The sequence below is a fragment of the Plecotus auritus genome (genome assembly GCF_963455305.1).
Source record: "Plecotus auritus genome assembly, chromosome: 7".
NCBI classification, from domain to species: domain Eukaryota; kingdom Metazoa; phylum Chordata; class Mammalia; order Chiroptera; family Vespertilionidae; genus Plecotus; species Plecotus auritus.
In genome coordinates, this window is record NC_137774.1 from 9,298,422 (window position 1) to 9,319,219 (window position 20,798).

Consider the following 20,798-nt stretch of genomic DNA (forward strand, 5'->3'; position numbering starts at 1 on the left):
TTCTGGAAGAGTCCGTTCAGACCTCCATACAGTGAAGCCTTTGAGATCAGCTCAGCCAGGCAGAGGCTCCCTCCTCCGTGCGCACACAGCTGTCTGCCCTACCTCTGAGCGGGCACACGTGCCACCTACATTCTCTGTTCTGTCGTCCCCCCTCACCACGGTGCACTCGGGGGAGCTTTGAGTCTTGCACAATCTGGGCTCAAAGCCGGCACCCAAAACTCCAGGCACCAATAATGGTGTTGGCTGAAAGAGAGCGATCAGGAGTGTAGGAGAGACAGAGGAGGGAGGGGGGTGGGATTTGGGGGATGGGATGGGGCTGCAGAGGAGGCAGAGCGGGTCAGAGGACAAGAGCGAGCCCAGGGGAAAGAGTGTGGGGTGTGGGGCCAGAGGAGTGGACCTGGTCATCAGACCAAAGTGCTGAGGGTGGAGGAGTCCTCCGAGCGCACCGGTAGCACGGGGGCCCTCTTGAGGGGACGTCGGGTCTCATCCCGATTCTGCCACACATAGTGGGCCAGATAAGCCACCACCAGCGCCAGCCAGCCCCCCATGGTGACCAGCAGGGCCACATCTGTGCTCCGCCGGGCCCCGCCCCGCCCCGTCCCACACAGCTCTTCCTCCCCTGCCAGCAGCAGAAACTCCTGCCCCACGAGGTCTGGTCGGGCTCCAGGGCCACACACGATGCCCGTCCCAGTGCCCGGTGCCAGCCTCACCTGTCTGAGAACCTCCTGGAGGGCGCAGTCGCAGCGCCACGGGTTGGCAGACAGGTTCACTTGGATCTGCAGCCCCACAAAGGCCTCCACGGGCACTGAAGCCAGCTGGTTGGCAGAGAGGTCCAGGTGCCGCAGTGTGCCCGCCAGGCCTTGGAAAGCAGCCCCTGAGAGGTGGGCAAGGACATTATGGGACAGATCCAGCTCCTCCAGAACAGGCAGGTGCTGGAAGGCACCAGCTGGCACCGATGCTAGCCGGTTGGCATCCAGGTAGAGCTTGCGGGTGTCGTTGGGAATGCCAGTGGGCACAGCAGTCAGGCCTGCCTGGCTGCAGCGGAATGTCCGCTCACCAGCTTCCTCTGCCATGTAGCAGCCCTGGGGAGGTACTTGGGGGCTGGGCATGGTACCCCCTGTGCCCATCACCAGCAAAAGGGACAGGAGGTGACCGGCTGGTGCGAGCATGGCCACAGATTGGCATAGTCCTGGAATGGAGTAGGATCTGGGGAAGAGAAAGTCCCATAAAGGAAGTGAGTCAAGAGAATTCCATTTCCCACTGCCAGCTCTCTCTTCCTGAAAGCTCCCTGTGGAGTCTCTTTGAACTGGGGACATTCCTTTAGGGGATCTCACAGGCCTGGCAACTTTTTTGCTTTCTCTTTGGGGTTTAGGGCTCCTCATTCAGGCCCTTTGGGTAAGAAGTCCCCTGGGCCTGAGACTCTTCTAGAGTCTCTTTGATTCTGGAGGGCTAATCTATGAAGTCTCTCGGGCCAAGGCCCTGTTGTCATTCTGGGTCTGGGGGCTTCTAAGTTTCTGCTTCTGCCCATGTATGGATTTTCCTCAGTGGAATAAAGTCTTTTTCCACCACCTTACCTGGGTGGCTGCCAGGCGGGCCAGGTAGGCACCAGAAGGCCAGTTGGCACTAGAGTGAAGGATACAAATAGGACAGGTTAGTAATAGGACTTCAGGGCATCCAGCTAGGCTAGGTGACTAAGGCCCACCCCAGTGCCCATCTACCCCCTTTCCTGGAGCATCCACCCCTCTGCCTGCTCCAGCTTTGTCTCCTCTACCCCACCCCTTTCTGCCCTGTCCCCTCTCTCCTCTAACTCCTCTCACCTCTGTTGTGGGGAGAGCCTTCTCCTGGGCTGTCCCCTCCCGGAAGTAGCCTCCCTGCTGCTCCGCTCTGGAGACCCGCTTCCTTCTCCAGAAGTCCTGCTTGCTCATAGCTGCTGGAAGTTGGGGGCTGGGACCCAAGAGTATTGGGTTTCCTGGCATGTGACTCCGGGCCCCAGGTATCAGATACCTGAGCCATGGCCTGGCTAGACGATGCCAAGAGAGGGCAGATCCTGGACCCTGATGAACTCTGCCTGGGGAGACCAGGCGCCATTTCCATTCCCTGCCTCGGGCTCCCCTCCCAAGACCTGATGCTGTCATCTTCCATCCCTCCTCTCTCAGCCAGGGAGGAGACCCTTCCGTTGCCCAGAGCCTGGCCCAGCAGAAGGACCTCGCTTGACAGACCTACGGGCAAAACTGGGTGGGCTCAATCTCACATCCATTGCCTCCAGCTCCCCCTCAACTCCCCCCTCCCCCCACTCTCCGTCTCCGCCCTTCTACTGCACCCTGTAGCAAACTTCTCAGCCTTTTCCTTGGAAAACTTGTCTCACCCTGGAGGACTTCATTTTCTGCTCCTCACAGGGTGCCCGTCCCCCTTACCTGGCAAGGAGCACTGTGGTTCAATTTTAGTTTGTTCTCTGCACTGTTGGTAGATGGCCCCTCTGGGAGTTGGAAGGGGTTCTTCAAGGTGCCTAACATCAGATACGGTTGTCGACAAGTTTTCCTGCTGATTTTATGTTCTGGATTGGAGCTGACTCCGGTTCCCTCACTTTGCCGGGACACTAGGTTCCAAAGTTGGTACTTTCAATTCTCTGTCATGCCTGAGAGCCAAGGAGGGCGGGGACAACATTCCCCAGGGCCTCTTGATCCCACCCATCATCTGCAGCCCAAGCCACTATGTTACATTACCGTCTCCTGATGTTCACTGGGGAGTGGAAGAGTGGGGTGTCATAGAGATTTGCACAGAGGAGGCTGTGGTCATATGCTATGGAGAACTCCCTGAGAAGGAAAACCTTGCTGGATTTTGTCAGAGACTCTGGGTGACCAGGATCGGACACCATGCAGGACCCAGTGCAAAATGAAAATGTGGGGCCCTGTGTTCCAAGACTGTTCCGAACGTCACAATAGCCACAGCAGGTGGCAAAACCAAGTACAGGGCCCTTCTGAGCACCAGGTGTGGCGCCCTGGGCAACTGCACAGGTCACATGCCCACAAAGCTGGCCTTGTGTAGGTGACCTTTGACCAAGCCATTTCAGGAGTGTAACAGGGGACAGAATCAGGTGGTAGGATACCGGATGATGTCATCTCTGGGGATGTACTGACCACTGACTCATTCTTGTGACATCGACAGGGCATGTCTCACACTCACATTTGTTCAAGGAAGCAGGGAAGCTACGTTGTCTACATTTGGACAGGAGAAGCGAAACATTTGTCTGTGGGGTGCTTGTTGGTTGGCCCAGGTGCTGTGCCATTGAATGAATACTGCAGTGTCCATTTCGGAATCGTGGCTGCATGTGGACGAGAAAGCATGTGGAACGCTACCCCTCCCACCGCTCTTCCCTCACACTGGGCAGGGTGGTTAGCTCAGGCACAAGAGTTGAGCCTGGCTACTGATGGAGAGAGCTGCCTCCTTTTCACACTAAGGCGGCTGCCAGGAAAGGTTGGGACCGGGGTGCCCAGCACAGCAGCTGTGGGAGCAGCGGTCTGTGCCACAGGAGAGGCCACCCGGAGCATGGACGTGGTTAACGGAGGGCGGCTAAGTGCCATGCTCAATGTGAAAGGGAGACCTGAGAGGAAGGAGGAACCACACCACAAGGGTTGACTAGGTTGGAAGAGAAAATCTTCTCTGCCTTTCATTCGGTGAGGATTTCCTGCGAGTCCCATGTTTCAAGCACTGTGCTTGTCGAAGGATATACAGACGCTGTTCTTAAGGTCCCAGATCTGTAGCTGTGGCTAACCCAGCCTGCACATTAGAATCCCTCAGGGGGAGCGGGGAGCTTTCAAAAATTAGTTCTGCCTGGGCTTCACGTGGACCAATTAAATTAAAATTTCTGTGAATGGGGCCTAGACACTGGTATTTTTCAGAAGCTCCCTGGGTATCTCTAATGTGCAGCCTGAGATGAGAACTGCTGGTCTAAGGAAGACATGGACATACGGACACTTCTCTCCACAAAGCCTTAATGTGATGGCTGCGTAACTGACGTGTGTACGGAAGCTTTGAAGCTCAGAGAGAATAAATCTCTGGGGCAGAATCTGCTGGCTCTCTACTTGGTATAGTAGGGGAGGCAACATTTTACCCCTACCCTCTTAGGGCTTTTCAGTCAGGCCTGAGAATTAACCTGACATAAGACAGATTAACAGGTGCAAAGCATATACATTTACATACGTTTTAATGACATGAGGGCCCTCATAAGACAGTGAAAACCCAAAGAAGTGGAAAAACATAAATACTTTTGTCCTAGGTTGAATAAAGAGAGGCATTTGTAGAAAAGTAACTAAAATATACGAGGCTAGAGGAGGATTAGAGTTATTTTAACAAAGTCTGTTTGTGTAGAGTTCTCTGGGCTTTGACTCCCCATTGAAGGATGTGTCCTTTCTCCCAGTACAGGGAGAGCATCTTTCACATGGCAGTTTCTGTCTCTGAGATAGGAATGCCCTTCTGGAGTCTGTTTGTGTGTGTGTGTGTGTGTTTTAATGTGCCTTTAGCTCAAAATAATCCTTATGCCTACGTGGCATATTTTGGGGTGGCCTATTCTGCCACCCTTCAGTATCCATTCCTTACCTCCTCCTTTGATGACATGCACTGGTTTGGGGGTAGAATGTACTCAGTCTGTCATGAGAGAGCCTGATTGGTCCTTTCAGTTTATTAGAAATCCTGTTGCCCACTTTTCCCAGTCACCATTGCAGCTGGGGTGGCCCAATTCTTTTTTTTTTTTTTTTTTTTTAATATATTTTATTGATATTTTACAGTGAGGAAGGGAGAGGGATAGAGAGCTAGAAACATCGATGAGAGAGAAACATCGATCAGCTGCCTCCTGCACACCTCCCACTGGGGATGTGCTCGCAACCAAGGTACATGCCCTTGACCGGAATTGAACCCGGGACCCTCCAGTCCGCAGGCCGATGCTCTATCCACTGAGCCAAACCGGTTTCGGCTGGGGTGGCCCAATTCTGATCAATAATATCTAAGTGGAAGTCTGCTCAAGAGGTTTCTGATACTGTCTTTGATTCACTCATAAAAGAGGATGGGCTGGCCTGGCTGGTGTGGCTCAGTGGTTGAGTGTCGACCTATAAACCAGGAAGTCACAGTTCAATTCCCCGGTCAGGGCACATGCCTTGGTTGCCAGCTTGGTCCCCAGTAGAGGGTGTGTAGGAAGCAGCCAATCCATGATTCTCTTTCATCATTGATGTTTCTCTCTCTCTCTCTCTCTCTCTTCCTCTCTGAAATAAAAAATATATATATTAAAAAAAATAAAAGAGCATGGGCTGAGCCCTCCCCTTCTCCCTACAGCTTTCTCCCTGCTTTGGACACGCAGGGTCAACTATGGCCATCTGTGACCTTGGGGCAATAAAACAGAAAGGAAAGGCCAGGAGCATCATGGAGATATTGGCCTGGATATCACTGAACCACTCAACCAACCAACACCAGCAACCACCTACCACTGGACTCATTAAAAGTAAACCCCTGCTTCAGTGACTCTGAACTTGGCTGCACATTAGAATATGTGAGGTTTTGAAAAACACTGATGTCTGGGTCCACCACAGAGATTCTGATTAAACCATTTTGCATGCCTCTGGGGATGGACTTTTAAAACCTCCTTAGATGACTAATGGCACCCAGGTCAGACTCATTCCTTTGCTTGGTATTTTCTGTTGCTTTCAGATGACATCATTCTTATCTGATACGACTAACTTTTCCAGGCTAACAGGGAAGGCTTCACCAGGAGTGACATTTGAGCTGGGTGGTTAAGGTCGAGTTCATTAGCTACAACATGTGCAAGAGCAAGGGAGCATGAGAAGGCCTGTCTTCTCCCAGATTATAGAGGGAGCGGTGGGCGTGGTAAAGGCTAGGGTTAAACTGGAAATGGATCAGGTCCTTGTGGCCTTGTATACCATGTAAGAATTGGAACTTGGTTTAGTAGCTGATGGGTGGGTTTTAAAATTAGCTTTTATATTTGGGTCACTTTGCTGGCTGTGTGGAGAACATATATATATATATATATATATATATATATATATATATATATATAATTTTTAAAAATATTTTTATTGATTTCAGAGAGGAAAGGAGAGAGAGAGATAGAAACATCAATGATGAGAATCATTGATTGGCTGGGTTATCAATACATTCCCCACACAGCCTGACTGGCATGGCTCAGTGGTTGAGTGTTGACCTATGAACCAGGAGGTCACGATTCGATTCCTGGTTGTGGGCTCGATCCCCAGTGGGGGTTATGCAGGAGACAGCTGGTCAATGATTCTCTCTCATTGATGTTTCTCTCTCTCTCTTTCTCTCTCTCTCTTCCTTCATATCTGAAATCAATAAAAATATATTTAACAAAAAAATCCCAACACCAAAGTGCCCTATACCGGAACCAAGAATGTATTGATGGAAGAAAGACCAGTTATTATTACAATAGTCCAGGTGGGAGATGGGAGATGCAAGTGCCTGCATGGAAGCCATGGTGTGGGACTGAAGGAGCCATGAATTCGGTGTTCCATTCTTTGCCATGACCTGTGGGGTGCATAGGAAAACTCATGGGCCAGGCTCAAGACCATCCGACATTTGTGCCACTGGGTACATCCTTTCCCAAATCCCCTTGGGCCTTTGGTTCTCTGGACCTCACAGCCTCTGAGATCCCTTATAGCCTGATGTCCAATGTGCCTATGATGGTGGGGCAGGGGAGAGGCTGAGGCATGGCAAGCCTGGCTCCCAAGTTCAGGGCCCAGGAAAGTGGACCCCTCAGGTCCCCACCCTGGGTGGGGTGAATCACAGCTTCTCCCTTCAAGGGCAGTAATTCCATGTCCCAAAGGTGTGACCTGGGAGAAGAGGAATTCAACAGGCCTCCAGGCCCCTGCCTGCCTGATGTAGCCCCAGATCCAGACTGGACAGAGGGGGATAGTTGAAAGGAAAGGAGGAGGGCTAGCTACTTTACCTAACAGTTAGCCAGGTACACAACTAATGCCAATGTTCTGGGCAGTTTCCGTACGAGGGGCAGCAAGGGCCTCTGCTTTTCTTGTTTCTTGTGGAAAATGGCGAAGCATTTACACACCTCATGCTTCCATCCTTGGATGTACTCTCTCAATTGTTCAATGCACTCCTGGCCCTCTGAGGCATCGGGGATACAGAGGGAAGTAAAACACTCCCTACACAATGGGGGAAGACAGACGTGTGCACAAATACGGCCACCTGAGAGCCTATGGGAGGGTTCTAGCTGATGTGTCAACAGGAGTCCGAGGAGCCCAAAGCACGAAGCAGTGGACTCTGCCTGGACCGCTGGGGAAGGCTTCACAGAGACGGTGACAGGTGAGCGAGGCCTTGAGGGATGAATAGGCGAGACAGGAGCAAGACGCAGCAAGGTGTGTTCTGAGAGTGGAGCTAAGTGGAGCTATAGTCTTGGATGTGTGTGGGAGTTACCTCCTCCAGCTAACATCTACTGAGAATCCACCATGCACAGGAAATGCAACTATGAGCAAGACTTGGAGCAAGCACCCTCTCAAGGGAAGTGGATGCGTAATCGATCACTTAAATATAGCACCCTCAGGGCAGGAGAGAAGTCTTTATAAGGCACCTATGGAAACAGAAGGAATGACCTTTTGGAAGAAATGCCACTTCCCAGCTGTGTGACCTTGGGCAAAATATTTCAACTCTCTGTACTGCAGTTTTCTCATTTGTAAAGTGGGGATAGTAAAGATACCTACTTCCCAGGGCTGTTTGAAAGTTTGTACATGTAAAGCCTTTTGGGCGGTACCTGGAACACAGCAAGTGCTAAGTGACATGAGCTGTGATTGTTACCGAAGAGAGTTGGCATCAGGCAGGGGAAGAAGGGCCGGCTGGTAATGCAATGGGAAGGGCACCAGGGGAATCTTTTCTGAAAGCTATTGTTTTCTAGGTATTGCCTTTTTGATCTGTAATATTACATTTTCTAAGCTGTCTTTGCCCCTATAGGAGAACATATCAAGTACCCACATCAAAGAAAATACAGATTGAAGGGGTCCTAAAGAGCAGGCCTGCTCTTGGTTCCAGCGGGAGGTTCTGGTTCCCAGGCCTTGGCTCTGGCCCTGGAGGCCCCGTCTGGCTCAGCCCCTTTCCTCTGCAGCCCAAAATAGCCAACCACAGGGCTGGGCGAAGGGAGGAGATGGAGTGCCCGCTGGCAATGGTACCATCCCTGCACCTCCCCCATTTCCCACCAGCTCAGTAGCTCTCAGTCAGTGCTGATCTGCTTAGCATCATGCCCCCCTCTTCACCTCGGCCACCACGTGACTGGGGTGCCCCCACCCAAACAAAAACACGACCACCAACAAAATAAAGTTTTTTTCTTCCTTGCATTTGATCTGGGAGAGACCTCAACACCTCCCCCCAGGAAGGAGCCAGGGGCAGAGATGGACCAGAAATGAATTAAAGGGGAGTTGGAGATAGTCAGAGTGGAGGGGTACCATTCTTTCCCCCAGAGGTGTGTGTGGGGGGGAAAGAGCTCTGTTTCTTGCACCCCACCTCCTCACTTCCCACCACCGCCATCACCCTGGAATGTGTTCCCAGTTTATCTCCCGCCCATGTTTGCTATCTCTGCCCACATGGGTGTATCTATGGCAAGCAGAGGCCATGCCACCCCGCCAGATGGAAACACCCCAAGGCTGGGAAATGCAGCTGTCTCAGCGGTCTAAGGCACTTGCAGAGGACAAGGGGAGCCCGTGAAGGCAGCTCACTCTGCGTTCAAAACACAAATACATTTCATAAAAAATTTAAAGCTGACCATCTCACATTACACAAAGTTCGAAACCAGAGAATGAAAAAGATCACCCCAAATCTCTCCCTCCTAACACAAGATCTGTTTTTATTTTGTTGAATTTCCACAGGCCAGTAAAGTAGATGCTCAAATATCATTTAAATGTAGAATGGATTAATACGAGGCAACACATACAGAGCACTTACTACGCGCCAGGAACTGCTGCGAGTGCTTACATTTGTTGACCCATTTCATCTTCACAACAACATGAGGCTGACAATATCATGGTTGTCACCGTCTCCATTGGGAAACGAGGTAACTGAAGCACAGAGAGGCTCAGTGACCTGCCTCAGGGCACACAGCTGGTAACTACAGGAGCTGGAGGTTGAACTCGGGCAGTCTGGTGCCAGGATCTCACCAAACACTTTATTTTTAAAATCACAGCGGTTAATGCATGTGCAGGCTTACTAAAACTTCTTATGGTCAATTTCAAACATTAAAAAGTAGGTAAAATGATATAAGCAATCTCATATCCCCATCAGCCAGTGTTTATCATAATCACCTCATGGCCCATCTTGTTTCTTTTATTCCTCCACATCCCTCGCCCAGAGTATTTTGAAGCAATTTCAGTCATCATATCATTTCACCCACATATATTTTAGTATATATCTCCAGAAGATAAGGGGAATTTTTTATTTAAAAATTATCACAGCCCTAACCGGTTTGGCTCAGGGGATAGAGCATTGGCCTGCAGACTCGAGGGTCCCAGGTTCGATTCCGGTAGGGGGCGTGTACCTTGGTTGCGGGCACATACCCAGTGGGGAGTGTGCAGGAGGCAGCTGATTGATGTTTCTCTCTCATCGATGTTTCTAACTCTCTATCCCTCTCCCTTCCTCCCTGTAAAAAAAACAATAAAATATATTAAAAAATAAATAAATAAAAATTATCACAATACCGTATCATTCCCAATGGACACAGACAATAGTATGGTGAAGGCCTGAGGTGGGGGCTGGATGGAAGGGGGCAACAGGGGGCAAAATGGGGGACATCTATAATACTGTCAACAATAAATAAAAAAATTTAAATTCCTTAATATCAACTTGAATAGTCAGTGTTCAAATTTCCTTGATAATTTAATATTTTTTAAAATAATGTTAGTTTGCTTAAATCAGGATCCAAATATATTGCTTAATTTATTTTCATCTGTAAGTCTCTCCCTCTCCTATGTTCCTTCCAACTTACTTGTTAAGGGAACTGGGTGTTTTCCCCAGTCTTTCTTTTTCTAGATTTTGCTGACTACAGCCCTGGGGAATGCTCATGCTATTTTCCCCCCCTGATCTTTTCATATAACCTAGCATTTTCCCACGCTGCCACATCGTTGTCACAACCACTTACTATATGGCTTCATACTATTCCATCCAGTGGATATACTATAATATTTTTCTTGGGCATTTAGGTTGCTTTTGGCTTCCCACTGTTATACATAACGCTGGAGGGGGTAGTTCAGTGGGTTAGAGCATTGTCTGGATATGCCAAGGTTGCGGGTTCAATCCCTAGTCAGAGCACATACAAGAATCAACCAATGAATGTATAAATAAGTGGAACAACAAGTTGATCTCTCTCTCTCACCCTTCCTCTCTTTCTCCAAAAATCAATACATAATGCTAGAACGAACCTCCTCACATATAGTAAGGACATGGGATGCTACCAGAAATGCAATTCCGAGGCCTGAACGATTTCTCAGCCTCGTGGCCCATATTACCAATTATTTGTCCAAGGGGTTGTGCATTCCCCAGCACCACATAAGAGTGCTGTCACTCATCCTGAACAGTACTTAGGCCTATTCATCGCTCAAGGATGTTTGGTGAAGACATGGTAATTACGAGGGCAGAGAGCTACAGAAGGAGAAGGATGATGACAGGAACTCAGGCTACATTAAGCAGAAAGTGATGCACAATTTACCACAAACCTAGAGTGAGTCAGAACTCTATTCATTTCCATTGTGAAAAAAAAACCTTGATAATAGGAGTTATTAATAGGGCATGGCACGTCCAGTTATCTTTCCGTTAGACTACGCATTAGTCAGAACCTTATTTGAGATGTGGGTCCAGCCTATGTCAGTGAACTTCACTGGGAAAGACCTAGACAGCTCCATCAACTTGATGGACGTTGGAAGAATCCCAGAGAGAAGTCAAAGTACTCAAGCAGGCTCCATTTTGGGGAAAAAAAGAAAAAAAAATCCTTAATGTTTTGGAGGTTTCTGTGGGAAAGGCAACACTCAGTTGTTTGCTTATGTCTTCAGAAGGCTGACTATAAGGAAAGGGGCCTCCACGAACCAGGAGGAACTTCTGTAGGACACAAGGCAGAACCTTTTCAGTCTCTGGGGTGATTATTTAGCCTTGGGATGAGTGCTCTTGGGCCACTGGCCCTGGAAATATTTGAGAAGCTGCCTGTTCTCCTGCCCCGAGTGACTCAGATATCCACCTGCTCAGTGCCCACTAGGTGCTCCCGGGGCCCCACTCCAGGTTTGTGACATCTGCTTCCTGGCAGCCCTCTGGAGAGGGGTGGGTGAGGTCTGCAAGGAGTACTCCCCAGACTGCCTGGGTCAGCCTTCTCCTTCTGTCCCCTCACATTCACTTCAGTGTGTGTTCATAGCCAGTCCGGTTGGCATGTCATGACATCATCTGATCCTGCTATTCCAGCCGGCCATCCACAGTGGACTTAGAAAGAAGCTGGGCAGGGCTAGTGGAAACCACTCAAACAAGGCCCTCTTGGTGACTCAGGAGACCTCAAGAGCCATTTAGTTCAACCTCCTACAGAAATAGCTTTCTACAATGCAACAGATGCTTTACATACATTCTTTTGAATTTGCACAACCTTGGAGGGAAGGTTTCACAAGTGTGGAGTTAGAGATTGAGACAAATTATTTGCCAGTAAAGAAGTGCCTGCTAAGCCTACATGGCAGTAAAATCTCTGCCCTTGCATGCAGATGTGAACACTGCAGGCCAGAGAGCTGGGGCCTCCCACCCAAAGCCACACATGCCAACCTGGGACTGGAATTAAGGGTCCTAACTATTCTTCAAGGAATCCTCCCAAGACAGGCATCCTCTTCTGACGTTTAACGTGGGAGGTCAAGGATGTGGCCTGGCCCAGGCCAGCCTGAGCCACCTGTAACTGAGTGCCAGGCTCTGGACAAATGCTGCCCACAGGCCGCGTTCTCTGCTCTCCAAACTCTCATTCTAAGCCCGCTTCCAGGAAGACGGAGCAGGACAAAGGGCTGGGCTAGTCCGATTCTGGAGGAGCCACTCTGGGGCCAGGGTGGAGGCAGCGAGTTGTTATTGAAAATCTCTGATCTGAGCTCAAATTCTGGGTTCTGGTCCGGGTTGGGACCCAGCAGGGACCTATGGCAAGTCACTTAAAACTCCGAGTTTCCTCATCAGCAAAATGGAGGATGTGTAAACTGCACTTGAAGCGGGCGCGGACGCAAAAGCAGTTATTATGCCCCAAAGCAATACCATCTGATCTTTGTATCACGTCCTATGGAAGCGTCCGAGGGGCCCAGCGAGGCCTCGCCTAGAGAAGGTGGGTGCCGGGAGGGGGACTACAAGTCCCAGGTGGCGTCGGGAGGGCCGGTACTAGGGCAGGGGAAGAAACTACAACTCCCAGGAGGCATCGGGCAGGTCGGCGCTGGGCGGTGACGCCGCGAGGGCCGGCGCGGGGCGCTGATTCGGCCGAAGGGCCAGCGGGGTGGCTACCGCCGCGGGTTGTTACTAAAGCAGCGGCCCCCGCCCCCGGGCACCTCTCGCGGGCCCTCGAGGGCCCTAGACCCCCGGCCCCGCACGGTGAGTTCGAATGGGCGGCCCCGGGTGGCCGAACTGGAGGCTCCTGGCCCTAGAGGTGGGGTGGGAAAGGAGGTGGGAGCTGCAGGGGAGGCGCCCCGAGCTGGAGGGGACCGGGGCCGGGTGAACGGAGGTGGGGGCGTGCGTCTGCCCGCGGGATACCCAAAGGCGAAAGTGGGGGCGGAGGCCGGGGGTGGAGCGAGGGGAGGAGCGCTCGAGCTCAGGCTCGGGGTGAGGGGCCCGGAGCGGCTGGGCTTCGGGGATGAAGGTTTGGCCGCTTCCAGGGCTGGGTGGACGCGTGGAGGTGGGGGTGAGGCTCCGGACCTGGCTAGGCTCCGAGTGCGAGGTCCCAGGCTGGGGAGCGGAGCGGGAGGTCCCCTATTCGGTTTGAGGTCCCACTCAGAAAACCCAAACAATAGTGAGGACTCCGCCTCTGTGCTTCACCTTCTCCCCGGGATAGTAGGGGTTCGCCCTAGTATTCGCCTTCTTTCCATTTCCACCGCCCTCCGGAGTCCGGAAGCAGGGCCCGAGCTAAGAGGTAAGCTACTGTGTTGAGGGGTGGGCAGAATGAAAATGGCATTGTGGCGTGCTGCCAGGGACTCCCCGTTGGGGTCCATTTGCAGGCTTAGATGTTTTGTGCTCCTCACCCAGAAGGGAAAAGGTTTGTTGCTTAAAGGGCTGCCCTACTTGAGGGAGAGAATGGGCATTGCTCACCTGGCAGCTGCCCTGGGACACACTATGGTCTTGGCTTAGGTGTTTGACAGACACGCTGGGCAGGCATATTTGTGTGTGGAGTCAGGGGGAGGGGAGGGAAGCAGTCGGAAAGAGCTACCAGCAAGAAAGTAGTTAACAGAACAGAGTTGCCGGAGGCTCTGGTTTGAGGCAGGTTATGAAACCACTTCAGGGGCTGGCACAGGCGGCCACCTGCCAGCTGTGGCCTCGGAACTTTTCAGCCTCAGCTGCTGTAGACTTGCTTTACCTCTGCCAGCTTCTCCCCGCATCTCTCCTCCTGGGCTGGGGGCAACTGGTTATTTTACAAAGGGAAGTGAAATGTACCCTGAGTCACACACAAGGCTCAACAAGAGTGCTTCCTGGCTGCCAATCGTTTTCTTAGTTTATTGATCTGGGCTGTCTTTTTTGGAGGTTGGTGATCTCCTGGGATTCCTGTTCTCAGGGCAGAGAGTGTTCAGGTTCGGGAAGAAGCTTTCCAGAGTGTCCGTTAGGCCCCTCCTAAGCTCATCAGGCATCATTGGATGCCCAGTTTCAGCCAGAAAGGCGTGTAGAACGAACTGGGATTCAGTAGGACTCTTGGCACTCCTGGACAAAATACCAGAGAGGGATAGGGGTCTCTCCTCCTACACCTTGTAGGTCTAGGTAGGGGAGTAGTGGGGAGGGGCAGCAGCATCTGGTAGACTTGGGAACCGTTTCTCTCTCCTTAGTAGTAAGTCCTTCAGAGCCCTCACTTCCTAGCCAAGCTCTCTCCACCTACCCCCCAAGGTGGAGGCTTTTGCATAGTTGGTTCCCAGGAGCTGTGTTAGGGTAACTGAAGCCCCAAGCCCCTGGGAAGGTAAACAACTGAGCCGGTCCAGGTTTTCTAGTGCCCTGGGCTTCTGTTGGGCCCAATTAGCCAGCCTAATGCTGAGGTGATGGGCCCCAGGAGCATCGATTCTTCTAGGACGCACCCTGGGTTATCCCACGTATGTTTGCGTATTGGAGAAGTGGGTTGTGTGTCACATTTCCCCTGAGGTCTCTAAGCTTCGAGCTGTCTGAGAAGAGGAAACTTGTTCCCATTATCCTGGACCTGAGGAACCGATCCTTGAGAATTCTGGCGCCTATACAGGCTTGGCGGTGATCCAGTCAGAGATTGATTGCAACTGAGTCTGAGGGCGTTCGTTGCAGCAGGGTTAGGATGTGGCCTTCTGGGCACTTCCAGGACACCCCCAGCTGGGACCCCTTTCTGTGTCCCCAGGAAAGATGGGGCTGTAACCATGGTGATGACCTTAGGGTCTTTATCAGGCAGGACCTTCCCTCAGCTCAGGAGGTGAGCCAGTACAAAGGCACCATCTGTTCCCACCTCCTGCTGGTCACAGGGCCCTCAGGGATCGGGGGACAGCGGAGCTCTGGACAAGGGACTGCTCATTCCCTTCCTTACCTGCATCTAGGAATGCAACTCAGTTGCATTCTCACCTGGGCACCAAGGGCAGTCCTCCTGGCTCCTCGTGCTGCATGCTTCTGCCATCAGAGCTGGGCAAGGGAAGGCACGGGGCTCCTAACACCTGGAAATAGGTGCTGGGGATGGAAGCGGAAGTGAGGATGGGTGGGGTAGAGGGAAGGGAACAGGAGAGAGGCCACAGGTATGGTTTGGTGACATTGAGAGGTGTATGTTGATGTGGGTTCCAGCTGCTGTGGGAGCTGTGGATGTTGGCTGTGCTCTCTGTCCTCGCCTCTCTGGTGGGGAAAAGGTTTGGCAGCAGAGGCGGTGGCATCACGAGGGTTAGCCTGAGCTGCTGCCAAATGGATAAAACATCTGATTGGGTTGTTTTGTGTCACCAAGAAGGAGGCTTCCAGGTCTGGGCAAAGGTTGATCCTATTCTGTTGTTCTCTCTTTTTTTCTCTCCCACCCTCTTTTTATCCTGTCAGCCCTCCTGGGTCTGGATTGTAGACCCAGTACTGGAGAATTAGGGGAGATGGGTAGAAGCAATGATCCCCCCCCCACCCCCCAAATATTTCATCCAGTGATCTCCTTGCAGGCCCTCCCTCTTTTTATCCCATCTGATGGGGAAGGTGGGAAAGGGGTAGATGTCCCATATCAGCCCTCAGTGAGAGCCCAGCAGGGTTTATGCTGAGTGATTCCTGGGTCCAGGCTTTGTGGGAAGAGGGCTCTGGTGAGAATGCTCTGGAGGGTGAGACTGAGGGAGGGGCAGTGGTTTCTTTGCTCTGGGGCTGGATGCTTCTTGACCTGTCCACCCAGGCAGTCTGCCTGGAAGGGGACTGTCCTGATGGATGATGTATGGTGTTTATCCCATCCCAGCATTTGGGAAATGTATATGTTAAGACTTTCTCTGGCCTCCTTGTTTATGAATCAAAACAGTAGAACTGCCTGGAATTCTTGGGGAGAGCAGGATTTGGAGGGTGTGAGGGGGCAGAGAAAGTGGTGTGACCTGTCTCACCTGTGCTGCTTGTTTGCAGAGCAGCGGCAGGAGGGGGCAGCAGGATGAACGTGGGCACGGCACACAGCGAGGTGAACCCTAACACACGGGTGATGAACAGCCGCGGCATCTGGCTCTCCTACGTGCTGGCCATCGGGCTTCTCCACGTCGTGCTGCTCAGCATCCCCTTCGTGAGCGTCCCCGTCGTCTGGACCCTCACCAACCTCATCCACAACATGGTGAGGGCCTGCCTGCTGCCCACCGACCGTGTGAGCTGCCCTTTGGTGGGACTGAGGAGTAGAAGGGGCCTCCAGACCTGGGCCAGAAGTCAGGGTGACATCTGATAACATCTGTCACCACAGTCCAGACCAGGGGTGGGCAAACTTTTTGACTCGAGGGCCACAATGGGTTCTTAAACTGGACCGGAGGGCTGGAACAAAAGCATGGATGGAGTGTTTGTGTGAACTAATATAAATTCAAAGTAAAGGAGCGGAGGGGAGAGCAAGAGAACCGGATAGAACAGCCGGATCCGGCCCGCGGGCCGTAGTTTGCCCACGGCTGGTCCAGACCAAGCTCTCATCTCTGACCCACTCCCCCTTCTGGGTTCCAGCCCTGTGCACTCCAATAAGAGGACTAAAATCTGTAGATTTGTCCCATCTCCAGGATGGGGTAGCTTGTGGACCTGGAAGATGGGCCATCGAGAGCTGAACTATGGGTCCCAAAGAGTTCCCGGGACCCAGGTGCCCAGCCTGGGGCAGAAATGCCCCTTTCCCAAATTAGGATCTCACACCATCTTGACTCTTGCCTCTCTCTGCTCCCTCACCACCTGCCTGCTACCTTTCACTCTTTTCGTGGCGAGGCAGGGGCCTACTTCCTTCCCATCAGCTTGTCCCCTCCCAGCTGGCATGGGGAGGCTACCCCCTTCCATGTGTCTCCTCATGTCAGGCCTGCCCTCTCACCCTTATTCTCCTGCCAGACTCCCAGCTGCTTCATCCTGACTTCCAGCCCACATGCCCCTGCGCACCAGAGAGAGCTCAGGTCACCCAGAGCCCACTTCTGTGACTCGGGTGGAGGAGCTGAGCTGGGGGGCCTTTTGCCTTTTGTGTCCTCTAATGAAAGCCTCTCCCTCCAGGGCATGTACATCTTTCTACACACGGTGAAGGGGACACCCTTCGAGACCCCGGACCAAGGCAAGGCAAGGTTGCTAACCCACTGGGAGCAGATGGACTACGGGGTTCAGTTCACAGCGTCTCGGAAGTTCTTGACCATCACACCCATTGTGCTGTGAGTGTCCTGGATAGAGGAGGATGCTGTAGGCAGGCCAAGGCCCCGGGGGATCCTGGGGCCCCCCCAGGTCTAAAGCCCTCCAGTTTGACTCTTAGCATAGGAATGAAGAAGGGACGTCGGAGCATCCCTGGCCATATGCTGGGCTCAGGCCTTGTGCCTCCCTGACCCTTTTTTCATTTGGGGGTTTCCTTCCTGCCAGTGAGGTAGGCCCACAGGCCTGGGGTACAGCGAGGGGACTGAGTTGGGAGGGGTGTCTTTATTTGGGGAGATCTTGCCATCTTACTTCTGTCCTGGGGGCCTTTCCCATAACTTCCCATCTGTCAGGAATTTGCTGCTCCCCGCTCAGGGAGGGAGGGAGGAAGGGGTCCTTCAGCCAAAGTCTTATACCTCTCCTTAACCTTTCCACCAGGTACTTCCTCACCAGCTTCTATACCAAGTACGACCAGATCCATTTCATCCTCAACACTGTGTCTTTGATGAGCGTGCTCATCCCCAAGCTGCCCCAGCTCCATGGAGTGCGGATTTTTGGAATCAATAAGTACTGAGGATGCAGCCTCTTTCCCTGTCCAGAGGGCAGGAGAGGGGTAGAAGCTGTGCTGTGTGGCTGAAGACAGAGGAGTCTCTGCATACTGCCAGAGATGGGGGTGGAGCCTCTGGGCCCTAGTTTCCCCCCTCACTTCCCCCGGTAGCCGACTTGAAGTAGCTTGTAGCTGGGTTGGGGTGGGACCCCCCACCCCCACCCCACACTCCTCATCCCCCCGGACTCTGACCTTCTGATTTTTTAAAAATCTTTTTCTTTTGCCTTTTGGATAGAGACTCTGAGGCGGGGGTGGTCATGGCATGAGCTGGGCTCCAGGCTGAACACAGACCTGTGAGCTTGGGACAGAGGCCAGGGAAACCCCCTGCTCACTTGCTCATTCTCAGACCGCTGAAGCACTTTAACCCCCATGAGGGTACGGTACAGCTTCTAGATTGTTCCACTTTAGTTCTCAAGTTTTTAGGATGACTCGCAGTGTGTGCTTGTATTTATGAAAGCCAGTGGGTGATGGTGCCTCATCCCTGTGGTCGAGAACGTCTCATCAAAGCCTCATGCTTCTGTCAGCTCCCCTGCAACCCACCCTGGGTAGCGGGTGGGAGGGGGGAGGGTAAGGAGAGGGATGGTGGGGCTGGGCATGGACGGCCTGGTCCCAGAGGTGAGGGGGCCAGGGCTGCTGCCATCCTGCCCTGGTGGAGGCGAGGAGGGGTAGGAGAAGGGGTGGGCATGGTGAGTTGAGATTGAGAAAAAGGGGGGTCACATAGCAGAGATTGGTGGGAGGGAGGGAAGGTGGGAGCAGAAGCTAGACATCATTCTTTGGGAAGTGGTCAAAGGGGGGCAAGCTTGGAGAGTTAATGTACCCATGGCATGAGGGTGGTAATAGGAAGGGAGACTGCTGTGGGTTTGAAGCTCCTGGGTTGGTGTAACGGGGTGGAGATGGGTGTCAGAGGCTATGAAGTCGTTAAAGCACAGGTCCAGTTTGACACTGCCTTCTGCAGTATTGTGAAGGGCGTGGGGAAATGGACAGAAATGATGAATGGTGCGGTCCTTCACCTCACAGCCTCTCTGTGTAGACGGGCGCTGGGGCAGGGCCTCTTGTGTGACGTACACATGTGGGGCTATTGAGGCCGCCACCCCAGATGGGTCAGTGGGCTGCAGAGTCCTGCCTGGGCCCTGCTGGTGCAGGGCAGGGAAGGAGCGAGGAGTGGCAGGCCCTGTCTCCTCACCCTGAGGGGAAGAGAGGTGGGAGGAGCCTGAGCGTGGCTGGGAGGAGCCGCCTTCTCCTTCCCCAGTCTCCCTCGGGTCTGTGTTACTTTTGAAAAGGTGTGGGTGCCCGTTCCCCCTCCCAGGGCCCTGAGGAGCGAGGGGAGGTCATTGGCTCTGTTTTTTGCCTCTTGGTCCCCCAGCCCCCACCCCATGTATCATAGGGAACTTTCACCTCGAAATCTTTCTAAGCAAAGTGTGAATAGGATTTTTACTCCCTTTGTACAGTATTCTGAGAAATGCAAATAAAGGACAATGTGTTCCTGAGTCTGGCCTCTGCTTCCTAGAGGGCCCTGGGGGAGGGGCAGGGGAGTGGGCCACAGCTCCTGCTGCGGGCAGTGTGGGAGCCTCGGTTGGGCCATCTGCCTGGATGGTGGAAGGGGCCCTGGGACTGCTGCTCTCCCTGCAGTCGGTCCCCAGCAGAGCTAGGAGCTGTGAGGGGACAAAGCAGCACAGGCGGAAGCAGAACTCTGTTCTGTGACTGCCTGGCTGTTCGAACCTCGGGACAGAACTTCCAGACTCCACAGGCTGGGCTGGCAGAGAGATGGCTTACGCCATGGCCAGGGAGGAGGTCAGTCCAGCAATGGCTTCAGGAATGGAGCCAGAGTCCGAGGGGTGCCCCATCTTTTCCTCTGAATGCCTTCCCCATTCTGACTCTCCCCCTACTCCTCCCTCTCTGGGAGGGCTGCACCTCCTCCTGGCCTTTGTGTCTTAGAGGATCTTCATGCTTCTGTCCCCGCCACCGGTAACATGAGTGGGAGGGGCAGAGGTAACCCCCAGGATTTAGTTAGGCTCACGTGGCCAGAGAGGGAGGCCTGTAGCAGGGGAACTTAACTCTTTGAATTCTTATCTCCAAGGTTCCTAGCATTCAGTTTATTCTGAGCAGTAACCATCTGCTATTCCCAGGACAGGTACAAAGTCCTGGGTGGAAGGGAGGAGCTGCCCCCGGCAGCCTGGGCTCCTCTCTGGCCCTGGTCCAGCATCACAGTCCTCGGAGTGGGTGTCGGAAAGAGTACAGGATCTTTGCTGAAATCCACCTACCACCACCCCTGCTGCCCTGAGTGAGGCTCACACAGCACTGGGAGGAGAAATGCAGCCACCTGGGCTCCATCCTGGAGGTGGGGTGCCCTGGAGCTTCCGTGGACCTGCAGGCGTGCAGTCAGGTGAGGGCTTGGGACACATCAGCAATCATTTGCTTCAAATCCCAGCTCTGCTGCTTACTGGCTTTGTGGCCTTGTCAGGTTACTTCTCTGAGCTTCAGATTCTTCCTCTGCTGTATAAAGATAATACTTCTTGCTCTAGCCGGTTTGGCTCAGTGGATAGAGCATTGGCCTGTGGACCAAAGGGTCCTGGGTTCGATTTTGGTCAAGGGCACGTACCTTGGTTGCAAGCGCCTCCCCAGCTTGGGTCCTGGTCGGGGCACATGCAGGAGGCAACCAATCGATGCGTTTCTCTCACATCGTGTTTCTGTCTCTCCCTCTCCCACTCTCTCTCAAAATCAATGGAAAACTATCCTCGGGTGAGGATTAACAGCAACAACAAAAATCTTGATACTGTGAACTTAAATGTGAAAATATCTCTAAAATAAAATAAAAAAGGTAACACCTCTTAATGCTATTGTGAGGATTAGCACAATGCCTGGCATGTAGTAAACACTAAATATATGGTAGGCATATTAGTATTATTAATTACTACCATCATCATCTCCTGAAATGTTCTTTCGGAACGGAGGGAGGCAGGGGCCAGAAGACAGGCAGGCTCACGCCGGTGATTATCTCTGACCAAGGCATTGCCTGCTGGCCCTTGGTCGGTACCACCCATATTCTATTTATTCCAAACTCACTGAATTGCATGGCCTCGCGTGCCTTGTTCTGCACCATTCCCTGGCCCAAACTCACCTAATTAACTAGAATATATATCGGTTAGAGAGAAAGCTATATATATGCCACCTGCTCCCTGTAGTG

At 52.6% G+C, this 20,798-nt stretch overlaps 2 protein-coding genes across 6 annotated transcripts; one reads left to right on the top strand and one right to left on the bottom strand.

Moving 5' to 3' along the window:
* Positions 1-404: 404 nt before the first annotated feature.
* On the bottom strand, positions 405-1,208 carry LRRC3C (leucine rich repeat containing 3C; the record flags this gene model as incomplete). Its single annotated transcript, XM_080679640.1, has 1 exon — positions 405-1,208. The coding sequence occupies exon 1, from the start codon at positions 1,167-1,169 to the stop codon at positions 405-407; it is 765 nt and encodes a 254-aa protein (XP_080535766.1). The 5' UTR covers positions 1,170-1,208.
* An 11,249-nt stretch (positions 1,209-12,457) lies between these two features.
* Positions 12,458-19,101, top strand: ORMDL3 (ORMDL sphingolipid biosynthesis regulator 3). 5 transcript variants are annotated; one of them, XM_080679999.1, is made up of 5 exons: positions 12,801-12,868; positions 13,064-13,138; positions 15,790-15,988; positions 16,882-17,033; positions 17,446-19,101. In XM_080679999.1, the coding sequence occupies exons 3-5, from the start codon at positions 15,815-15,817 to the stop codon at positions 17,579-17,581; spliced, it is 462 nt and encodes a 153-aa protein (XP_080536125.1). In that variant the 5' UTR covers positions 12,801-12,868; positions 13,064-13,138; positions 15,790-15,814; the 3' UTR covers positions 17,582-19,101. The 5 variants fall into 5 exon arrangements, with proteins under 5 accessions (XP_080536124.1, XP_080536126.1, XP_080536125.1 ...); XM_080679998.1 differs by lacking the exons at positions 12,801-12,868; positions 13,064-13,138 and adding an exon at positions 12,458-12,603; XM_080680000.1 differs by lacking the exons at positions 12,801-12,868; positions 13,064-13,138 and adding an exon at positions 12,477-12,603 and having other exon boundaries at positions 15,795-15,988.
* Positions 19,102-20,798: the final 1,697 nt, after the last annotated feature.

What these genes read in the sequence shown, in the direction of transcription:
- ORMDL3 (XM_080680001.1), top strand. Translation starts at nt 15,604, where the DNA reads ATGATGTATGGTGTTTATCCCATCCCAGCATTTGGGAAAT. An exon ending in CCAACCTCATCCACAACATG is followed by an intron (nt 15,989 to 16,881) that starts GTGAGGGCCTGC and finishes CTCTCCCTCCAG; the next exon opens with GGCATGTACATCTTTCTACA. An exon ending in ACCATCACACCCATTGTGCT is followed by an intron (nt 17,034 to 17,445) that starts GTGAGTGTCCTG and finishes CCTTTCCACCAG; the next exon opens with GTACTTCCTCACCAGCTTCT.